Genomic DNA, 11,523 nt, shown 5'->3' with positions numbered 1-11,523 from the left:
TATATCTTCAAAAGCCACAAACAAACACAGAACTTTATTTGTGAATGTATAATAATAAATAAGTGGCAAACAAAACAAGTAGGGGAACATTCAGAAAATGGAGGTATCTAAAGTGCTTTCAGACAAATATAAAAAGACAAAGGAAAAAAGATTAAACATTAACACTTTTACAGACATAATTACAAAATATTTTTCCTATGGCATTTTACAAAATAGGAATTTTTATTTCTGGGTTCTATGGCTTGATATTTTAATACAAGTGTGAATTCTATGCATAGCATGTCAAATAACATTCAAAAATGTAGAGTTATTGCATATGTTTTCCCAAATACAAATTTGTACAAATGCACAGTGTAATTCCATTTATTATGCTCAAATCATGGTAAAAGGGACAGATTCCTTATCAAGTAGAATGTGCTGCAGCTCAAAGTGAAATCAGTGAGTCAAGAAAAAGGAGATAGTCCACAGTGTTCCCAGGTACCATCTGCTTCCCTGCATCAGTTGGACCTACTGCATATTGTAAACACAGGTACCCTGATGTAGCATCTTCTAAACAAAGAGGGTTGATACACAGCTTTGTGCAGGCAAGATCTAATCTGTTTTCTTCAGGGTCAGGAAATAGTCTTTGTGTGCAAAGTGAATTTGTTCAGCACAGTGTTCTGTTATAGACTGAGATTCTCATTTTCTAGAGCTGTACACAGCATTCTCTGACACAAAAGAAAACAGTGCATGTGTTCCACAGAACTCTCTATCTGGGCAAGAGGATTCAATTCAGCATGTGGTGGTGGTGGTGTGAATCCTGGTGAAATTAAAGGGGATGCTGTCAGAACAGATTCTGGTGGCCTTCAGAGTTTTGTATAAGTATACCTTGTTTACTATAGAATGAAAGGTCAACAGATAGTCGACCCCCTGTAGGACTCAAGATGTGCACAAACGCTTTTTGTTGACAATTTCACTTGTAAGGAAAAGAAGCCATGGTTCTCCATACACATTCCAACATCATGTCTTCGATACATGTTAAGCCCTTAAATCGCTAGGCATTGCTTGTCAAGGCTGGTTTGTTGTATCCCCTCCCCTCCTCTCCCTAATCTTTGTAATGTCACCAGAAATATAGAAATTAACCATTCCTGTCCTATAGTAGTATGTAATCTAAGGAACAAATTTTCCCTAAGGTTGATCACTTCTGATAACAACACCCAAAGCATTTTTGTCAATACCACACCTTGGATTAGCTTAGATGGAGTGTCTTCCGTTTCTTTTTCTACTATAGCAGGTGTGGCTAACCAGTTGCTTTTGGTCTGCAACTCCCATTGGCCTCAGCCAGCTTGGCCAATCATCAGCGATGATGGGAGTTGTAGTCCAGCATCCGGAGGGCCACAGGTTAATCTCTCCCATGTTATAGAATGAGGATGCCCTGGCCATTTTTCTGGAGCTGCTAATAAAAGGTGACTTAGTGAGACATTTTAAAGGAAAAAAGTCAGTAACCCCAATTTATCTTGTTTACGTATAAACAACTTTAATGCTGAAAAAATAAATTTTATATTTTGGATGGGCACCATCTAAAAAAGGTCCCACTTTTATGTAAAATGTTGCATTAGTTAGTTGAAAAATACTAATAAATATTAATTTAACATTAATAAATATATTTTCCCATAGCATTGAAGAGGTTTCTTTATTTATTTATTTATTTTCTATTGTATCACATCTCTCCTCTTTCTGATTCTTAGTGCTCACTGTCCTTCATTTTGGGCTGGGGGCCTCCACTGAGACACTGTCTCAAAGTGTCGTGCTTTTTCTCATGCTTTGCTGTGCTGGAGAGATCCATTGCAATGTCATCCGAATTGTCCATTGAGGTAAATTTGTCAGTGGAGCTTCTTTCCTGCTCTACCTGCTTAATTTTTAATTCCTCTTCAGGGCGTTGAGATTTCCAGTCACTGTTCCCCTTTTCCTCGCTTTCGGGCTTAGTTGTAACATCCATTGATTTTTTATGCATTCCTTTAAAGAAAAGCAAAGACCAGAGAGAGTACTGAGAGAGAATACTGATTAAACCTAACAGTGACTGAGAAAGCTAGTACTCTAGCTTGACTGAAACTCATTGGGGTCAACTCATAGCAGCCCACTGAAATCAGTAGACCTGCAAGATAACCTTATCCCATATATGCCCGCTCAATTGCTTCAGTCTGCAGAACTAGTACTAATACAGGTGCCGCACAATACTCATTCTGCATTTGTAAGAAATTTACATTTTAGTGCAGCAGCACCCATATTTCGGAACTCCTTGTCTACTGACATCAGGAGTACATCACTCTACTTTTTTGGGTGTCAGGTTAAAAACATTTTTGCTTAGGCAAGCCTGTCCAGACATGTTAAATATTGACATGTGTTTTAATACAGTTTTTAGTTTATCATTTTAATTATTTTTTGAATGTTTTAAATCGTTAACTTTTTTTTTAACTGATAATTTTATCGTTTTATTCTTGTTGTACACCACTTTGAGGTTTCATTGCAATCAAAGAGTATATAAATATTGTGAAATAAAAATAAATAATAGTCATAAACGGCTGCATCCATTGCAGTACCACACATGCCATAGCTTGCTCATGTAAAACACATGAGCAGATCTGCCCTCCCCATCCACATGGTTCCATCATTAGCCATGCATACTAAGATATCATACAACTGGATTCATGGAAGACAGGTCAGTAGCTCTGCTTCTGATATTCAAGCATGGCGGGATCTCCATAGGGGATTTCACAAGCAAGGCAGCTGTTTTCTCCATGCAATGTCCCTGTCGTACAAGGAGGAAGTTTGAAGGACTAGGAAGAAAGCTGTTCTATCAGCTCTGATAAAATTCTTAACCAAAGGTTAATCTGTGCTTAACACAAGAACAAAATGTCGCTTTATGTAATTAAATCTAAATTTCACTCTAGTGTTTTATAAAAGTGATGGCAAGTCAGCTAACAATCACTTCCTTATTTCTCAGTTAATGAAGTGAGAAGGGCTTTCAAAATGACAAGCATTGCTGGGGTAGAGAGTGGGTGTATAGGGTGTAAATAGAGAATGGATTTGTATATTATTATAAGTATGTGTGCAAGCATGAGCAAACACATGAGTGCACACCCACCCACCCCAACACAGTGGGATCCTTGTCAGTGAAGGTTGGAAGGTAGATTTCACCATCATTGCAGCAGTGCCCACAAATGCACTCAGCAACACAACTGGGATGAAGGCTGTGAAGCCCAAGTCTGCTCTCTACCCCAGTAGTGTCTTTCATTTTGAAAGCCCTTCCCACTTAATTAACTGAGTTTCAGCCCAACCAGCAAATGCAGAGCACTATATGTTTGCTTACCGAGCAGCCAGGGGGCACAGGAGCCCACAAGCCCACTTTTGGCAGAGTTGATGATTGATTCAGGTAGTGGGATGGAGTGTCTCACCATAGCACCATAGAGACCATATTCTGCCATCACGCTGCTGCGGCCCCAGCACTTCTCACGCTTTCGCCACTTGGCTCTTCGGTTTTGAAACCAAACCTTTTGGATGTACACCAAGAAGTATATATTTAGCAAAAGTATCGATATTTGTGTGGAGGACTGAGGGGGAGGGGGGGAGGAAAGAACATCAAATAAAACATGTCAGATCAAGAAAGCATATTTTCTAAGTAATTTTTGAGTTCTCTGTTGGCATAAATAAGATAGAAGACACAAACAACCAAATGAACAGTTTCTCAATCTTATTCCTGCACTAAATAACCAATAGAAATTCTTTTTCCTTTCATTGTGTTCAGTGCTATTTTTCTAGAAACAGAAGTTTCTATGAACACCTGCTTGTTCTCTTATAATGGCAATGGTGCCCACCTGAGAGGTGCCAGAACTAAGTTCCAGTTTAAAAAAACTCTTTGTTCCAAGTGAAGATGATACTACATAAATTAACTGATAAGGTTAAGCTTCACGCCTTTTGCTATTCTTTTTCTTTCTTAATACTACCTAACACTGCCTTACTTGTGAAATACTACCTGGTCTGGAATCATGTCACTTCTACATTTTGTATAGTACCAGCACCCTGCTGGTGCAAATTTACAGTGGCAAGAGAGTCATAATATTGGAAAGTGCAGGCTAGATATCGCAACTAACATCAGTTATTTTTTTACTTATTTCAATGGGCCATTCCTGTCCATCTATATACAGTGGTACCTCGGGTTAAGAATTTAATTCGTTCTGGTGGTCCATTCTTAACCTGAAACTGTTCTTAACCTGAAGCACCACTTTAGCTAATGGGGCCTCCCGCTGCTGCTGCGCCGCTGCTGCGTGATTTCTGTTCTCATCCTGAAGCAAAGTTCTTAACCCGATGTACTATTTCTGGGTTAGCGAGGTCTGTAACCTGAAGCGTCTGTAACCCGAGGTACCACTGTACATTTTTATAGAATGAATTAGAATCAGATGGCTGGAAGATTATACAGCCTAACCTCCTGCACTGTTGCACAATTTGCTAGGAAAAATAATTCCTTAGAACGATTTACCCAGCCGCTCCTTAATCCAAAGGTGTCAAAGTCAGATGGGCTAGAGTACCAAATTCCCCATCAGGCAGATACTCAACATTTTTTTAACTGAAAATAAAAGATGCTGTTGGTCTTCAACTTCCTTCAGCCTCAGCCAACATGGTCAATAGTCAGGCATGACAGGAATTGTAGTCCAGGAACATATCCATTCCTACCTGCTCTGAGGGTCTAGTAAGCTCCCATGATTTGTGTTTGATCAGTGCTTTAAATGAATGTGTTGTCACTCAATACAGGCAGCCTTTACTGAAGACTGTAAATTATTATTATTATTATTATTATTATTATTATTATTATTATTATTATTAGCCCACCCATCTGGCTGGGTTTCCCCAGCCACTCTGTGCGGCTCCCAACAGAATATTAAACAGAATAAAACTTCAAACATTAAAAACTTCTCTAAATGAACTTTCCATTTCCACACTTTATGGTGGCTTAACAATAACAAACAACATACCTGTATCCTATCCTCAGGGAGCTCTGTTTTCATGGCTAACATTTCTCTGGCATACACATCCGGGTAGTGGGCTTCATTGAAAGCCTTTTCCAATTCCTCCAGCTGATGGGCAGTAAACACAGTCCTACAGGGACAATAATCTCAGTAATTCACAGATGGCCGTGTCACATCCTTCAGAAAATACTTTCTGCTCTAGTAGCAGATGTGTAGGTTGGAATTATATAGTCCAGAGTGAGAAATACCAAGTGAACTTGTTCAACTCCTGTATTTGCTATTTGCCTGGAACTGCAAGTGTGTGTGTGTGTTTGCATGTGTGTGTGATGGAGTACATGGCTGGTGGACTGCATTCATCCTGCAGGCCTCAGATAATATTTGGTGGTCCCCAGTATTATTGAACTCCACCTCCCATAAGCCTCAGTCAGCATGGCTAATGGTCAGGGATGATGGGAATTATATAGTCCAGGAACATCTGGAGGAATGAGAAATTAACACATGAGCTGTATTTTTTGGCATTGCTTTCTATGGGAAAAGTGCCCACAATGTTTTCACTACTATAAAAGCAGCACAGTTATTTGTGACTTTTAATCTTTGATGCCTTAGGCAGGGTTGGGAAACTAGTAGCCACCAGCTGTTGATGGACTCCAGCTCCCATCATCCTTGACCATTGGGTTTACTGACGGGCTGATTGGAGTTGTTCCAACCTGGTCTGAGACCTTGATGTCTAAATTACCTTGCTCTTGTGCAAGGTAATGGGAATGAACAAGAGGGAGCTAGAGTCCACCCCAAGCTCTGCTGCTCAGACAAGCAGGCAGAGCGCAAACTATAACTTCCAGAATGCTGTACAAAATAAGAACTGGCATAGAAGGGTGTCCCTTTGTGTTTCCATCTGCCTAGGAATTTATTTTTTTCTGTAAAATCCAGAAATATTACCAGGTCTTCCAAGTCTAAAACGGAAGAGAAATCCTTTCATTACCAACCTGTGATTTAAATTAACTCAGAATCTCCTAGCTCAATCAGATTTCATGCTGCCTAGAAGTTTACTGTTGTGCTTTCAAGACAGTGCAACCTTAGATATGCATAGGTTTACAACCCCACTTACCTGGGAGTAAGCCCCCTTGAATTAAATAGGCCTTGCTTCTGAGTAGACATGGTTAGGATGGCTCAGTTAATCTGGGAACACAGAGAGCCACCTTTATACTAAGTCAGGCTACTTGTCCATCCAGCCCAGTACTGCCTACACTGGCTGGCATTAGCTCTTCAAGGTCTCAGGCTTTTCCCATCACTTGCTAATCCTTTTTTCAACTGGAGATGCTGGGGGTTGAACCTGGGACCTTCTGTGTGGAAAACATGGGTTTTACTACTGAGCTATGTCTCTGTTGTGCCTTCAGGGCTTACTTTGAGCCAGGTTTTCCCCAATATATTGTTTTCACTGCTGAGGCTTAGCACTGAGCATATAAAAAAAGAAAAAGATTCTGACCATGTGCAAAGTGTCTTTCCTTTGCCACTGAGTAACCACAACTAACCATTAGGACTTCCAGGTTAAATGGTGTGATTTCTGTCTTGTCCCAAGCCCCAGAATTCTCTAGCAAAAATTCACATGTCTGATCAACTGGCAGTTTCTTTCTCCAACATCTACAAACCAGATAACTCATTTTAAAAAGTTATACAGTACTGTCCAATACAATACAGAAATGCTAACAGTGAAATCCTATTGTGTGTGTCTACTCAGAGGTAAGCCCTATTGAGTTTAATGATCCTCACTCCCAGGTGGGTGAATATAAGATTGCAGCTTAAGTGAGATTTTAAAGAGAGAGAATGTAGCGTACTTACAAAGTTTAACTTTGGGATCTAATGCTACAAGCTGTGTCTGGGAAGACTCCAGTTATATTTATCTGTCATACCTGTGCCGCCGTTTCTTTCTCTTGATCTGAGAATCGGATGCCTTGAGGTTGTTCTTGTCCCCCGACAAACTGTCTTCATCTAATAGTTTGGTTGGGGAGAAAAACATAAATATAGATCAAAAGTTTTTCCCCATATAAGCATTGTTCTATTCAACTTATTTATATGCACTGTTTAAAACAGATTTTTTTCCCCAAAGCCGTTTCCAAATTGTAAAAGAGCAATAAAAATTACTGTGAAGAAAATCAACATTAGTGTAAAAATCCAACAAGACAGCTTTCAGAAGTACAATTTGTTAATGGCAACTCTGCTTTTAAGGCCCATCTAAAAATGGGAGAGGGAGCTCTGTAGACTTCCCCAGGGAGGGCATTTCACAGCTGCAGTGCCAACTAATATTCTACTTAGTACAGCATCTTCAGTGTCAAAAAATAGCCACTAATGAGCATATATTGACTGTTACCTACCACATATGCCACCTTTGAACCAGCCTATGTCCAATAGTCCCTGTTGTGGCAAGCACCAAGGAGGGGGGCAGGTAGCTGCCAACCAGGACTACAAACAGGGCTGGCAAGTGGCCAGAGCTGATTGAAACTGCTCTCCTCAGTCATTAGGAATATAGGTCAACTCCAGCCATCTCCACTGCCTGGCAAAATAAATGGGAGGGAAGCTGCCACAAACACCAGCTTTTCAGCACTAGCAGAGCAACTAGAGCAGGTGGGCTAGGCCAGGAATAGAATCAGAGGAAGTCCAATTCTTCTACCAAGGGACCAACAGAATAGGGGGCTCCAAAGTAAACCTAGTTGGTCCTAGATGGAGCCTTCTCTGAATCACAATAAAAGTTATCAAACAGCCTTTATTTTTCCATTTCAATATTTTATTAATGCATAAGATATACAGAATCAAATATTATATGAGATTGCTTGTTTAAGCAAATTACTTTGAAACGCCTCCGTTCTCCCATAGTGCATAGGACAGTTTTTTATTCCAATGTATACTGTTTTGCAGAACCCTTAAAAAACCCAAGAGAACTCTAGCTCAGCAAAATTCTGTAAGAACCAACACCTTCAAACAGCCGCTGAAATTTTCAGCTCAATAGTATTTTAGTGCCCTTTCCCTCCTTCAGTTTTATGCTGACCTCTCAGCTGGCAGCCGTGCTGCCTCTGAGATTACTAACTCAAGCAGGCATTCCTTTAATCTCTTCCCTGGAAAGACAGAAGCTGCCATCACACGCTTACACAGCAGTGATTGAATCCCATGGGAAACCTGAGGAAGCCCAGTGCCATGGTGTTTCCTACCTGGTTAGAACCCCACCATGGTGGAGGATTCCAATCAAGTGAGAAAGGCCTACCTTTGATTGCCATTGGCCATGCTGATGTTCAACACTGCAGCTAAATGAACTATAACCACTGAAGAGAAACTCAAGCATGGTTTGGTGTGTGTTGTGTGAAGATCTGAGTGAAAACATGCATGAGCAAAAATGTGCATATAACTTTTAAGTCCTAGTGTTCACCCACAGAGATAATTACCAAAGTCACACACTGGAAAACACCGTGCCACAATATTTGACCCATGCTCCTCACCCAATAATAGTGCTGTAAGCAGCAATGCTGTTAGATTCTTCCCACGGACTCACCTGTCCCAACAAGCTGTTTGCCTTATATTTCTACACCTATATACATCTGCACATCCAAACGTTATCCCTTATAAACAGAATGTCACATAAATGGTCCTTGGTGAATCTGTGTGAACATTTGCACATGTGAAAATATTTCTGCATGTGTGTTCCCACATGCAGAAGCTTGTCATCCAAATGGCCCATCCATATAAGGATTGTTTCAGATCTTTTTGGAGTTCTCTCATCAGCACTTTTATTTGCAGAAATTGTTTAATGTCTGCCAGCAGTTAATGGTTCTGAAATAGCCGCCTGGTGCTCCAAATCATCTCCTTCCAAATCTTTCCCCCAGCAGATCAGGTCACCAGGATTTCATGTAAAATATTAGCATATCCATGTAGCTCTGCCTTTGGCTAGAACAGGGGCTAGAGTATTGGTGACAGATATGATAAACTCCATGATCAGATTTCTGCTCAGTTATGAAGCTCACTGGCTGGGTATGGGCTCTCTTTGGGAAGGGCCGTAGCTCAGTGGTAAAACATGTACTTTGTGCATAGAAGGTTTCAGATTTAATCCTCAGCATCTCCAGGAAGGGCTAGCAGCGACTGGTGTCTTAAATTATGGAGAGCTGCTGCCAGTCAATGTTGACAAAATTGAACCAGATTGACTAGTGGTCTGATTCTTTCTATGTTTCCAAGTTACTGTTTCTCAAGCAACACACCGTAGGGTGTTAGAACGGTGTGAAGCTGTAATGTGGGTTGTTGGAAGGACAAGATGCAAACACCTTTTTCATGGACACAGACAGGTCCTGTTTAACAGCTACATGATCTCCAGGATTCAACAGGTGGCACTTTTGCCTGTACAGAGATGTAGTGAGAGTTGAGGAAACCTCATGTTGTGGTGGTTCATATTATACTGCTTTTAAAAGGCACAGGGTATCTGTTAGCAAATATATTAAACTTAAGATTGTTATCAACTTTAGATATGGAAACCAAATTTGCATGTTGCGCTGGAAAATAAAGATTGGTGATAGCCTATTAATGCAAGACCCATGCAGTATGAAGACCTAACGGGTGGGTTGGTTGGTTGGTTGGTTGGTTCGTTCGTTCGTTCGTCTATCTATGGCGTGCAGTGCACGCACCTACCAACTTTTAATATTTCACGCATCTGGTAAGTAAATTCCAGCCCGCTGACCCTACCAAAAGATCTCTCGGTCCGTAAGGTGGCACACAACAACTCTTTCAAAGTGCTCTTGGAACTTCGGGGGTGTCCAAAAGGAGCTGATCGGCGCCTGCCAGCCAGCCAGCTCTGTGCTGTCTGAGCGCCCTGCGGAAAGCAGCGCTGTCCCGAAGCAGCCACGCTGCGCAAAGGTCGGGCTCCTGCCCTGCTTGGTGCGCTTCCTCCGGCCGCTCACTGCTCGATCTAACCCGGCCTGCGCTCCTCCACCCCTCCCGGCCTCTCGCCCCACGGCAGTCGCTCTCCTGGGTTCCCCTCCCTCCGGAGAGGACCTGCCCCAAGCGGGATCTCGCTTACCGGAGATGTTCTCCTTGTGCTTTTCGGCTCCGGGGCCGTATTGGTGCGGGTGGTGGCTCGGGTGGTGGTGCGAGTGGTGATGGTGCTCCGGGCGCGCTTGCAGAAAGGGCAGGTGCGCCGGCAGGAGGCAATGCGCCCCGGCCGGCTGCTGCGTGGCGAAGCCGCACAAGAAGCCCAAGCCCACGGGCAAGGGACCTCCGCCGCCGCCGCCTCCTCCTGCCAGTCCCGCTGCCCCGCCGCCGCCTTCGCAGCCCGAGCCGGTCACGGAGGAGGTGGCGGGCGGCTGCAGCTCCGCCTCCAAGCCCAGCAGGTCGGTGATGGCGAAGCCCTTGGAGCGCAGGCTGCCTCCCGACGGGCTCCCCAAGCGCGCCTTCTCGGGGCCGCCGCCGCCTCCGCTGGGCGCCAGCGCTTTCCCCTTGGCTTTGCCCTCCGCGATCTCCTCGCGGCCCGTCATGCTGCTGCTGCTGCTGCTGCCTCTGCTCGCCTCTCCTCGGCAGCCGGGCGCCTACACACAAGCGCCGAGAGACTCTCCGAGGCTTTTTATCCTGCGCGCCCCAAGCCGCCCGGCGCCAATCAGCTCCAGGGAAAGTGTGCGCGGGACGGGGGGGGGTCACTCCCTGAGAATTAATTGCCACCAATTTCCTCGCGGTCCGATCACTCTTTCCCCTGCTCTCCCTCCCTCTTTTCCCTCTCCGCTTTCTGACTTAGGTATTATTTGCTCTGGGTAACAATAAAAGACGCCTGCTTCTTGGGAGAAAAGCGATGACAAACATAGACAGCATCTTAAAAAGCAGAGACATCACCTTGCCAACAAAGGTCCGTATAGTTAAAGCTATGGTTTTCCCAGTAGTGAAGTATGGAGGTGAGAGCTGGACCATAAAGAAGGATGATCCCCGAAGAATTGATGCTTTTGAATTATGGTGCTGGAGGAGACTCTTGAGAGTCCCATGGACTGCAAGAAGATCAAACCTATCCATTCTTAAGGAAATCAGCCCTGAGTGCTCACTGGAAGGACAGATCCTGAAGCTGATGCTCCAATACTTTGGCCACCTTATGAGAAGAGAAGACTCCCTGGAAAAGACCCTGATGTTGGGAAAGATTGAGGGCACAAGGAGAAGGGGACGACAGAGGATGAGATGGCTGGACTGTGTTCTCGAAGCTACCAGCATGAGTTTGACCAAACTGTGGGAGGCAATGGAAGACAGGAGTGCCTGGCGTGCTCTGGTCCATGGGGTCACGAAGAGTCGGACACGACTAAACGACTAAACAACAACAACAGATTTCACTACGAGGTGTGGAAGCCCCATCGGCTTCGGCGTTTGTCCCCCGTCTCCCTGCCCTCCACGCCGTCCACCCCCCGTCACTGGCACACAAGAAGAGCCTGCAGGATCTGACCAGTGGCCCATCTTAATCCAGGATCCTGTTCTCATACACTGGCCACCCACATCCCTGTGAGAACCTGCAAGCAGG

The 11,523-nt window shown here is 43.7% G+C and overlaps 1 protein-coding gene across 1 annotated transcript; it reads right to left on the bottom strand.

The window, feature by feature from the left end:
- Positions 1–10,547, bottom strand: VSX1 (visual system homeobox 1). Its single transcript, XM_053383549.1, has 5 exons — positions 10,054–10,547; positions 6,911–6,989; positions 5,010–5,133; positions 3,350–3,530; positions 1–1,995 (listed from the first exon to the last, which is right to left on the bottom strand). Exons 1-5 carry the CDS (start codon positions 10,505–10,507, stop codon positions 1,724–1,726), a joined length of 1,110 nt encoding a protein of 369 aa, XP_053239524.1. The 5' UTR covers positions 10,508–10,547; the 3' UTR covers positions 1–1,723.
- Positions 10,548–11,523: the final 976 nt, after the last annotated feature.

The sequence above is a fragment of the Podarcis raffonei genome, chromosome 3, assembly GCF_027172205.1.
Source record: "Podarcis raffonei isolate rPodRaf1 chromosome 3, rPodRaf1.pri, whole genome shotgun sequence".
In the NCBI taxonomy this organism is placed as follows: domain Eukaryota; kingdom Metazoa; phylum Chordata; class Lepidosauria; order Squamata; family Lacertidae; genus Podarcis; species Podarcis raffonei.
This window is presented reverse-complemented; position numbering and strand designations above follow the sequence as displayed.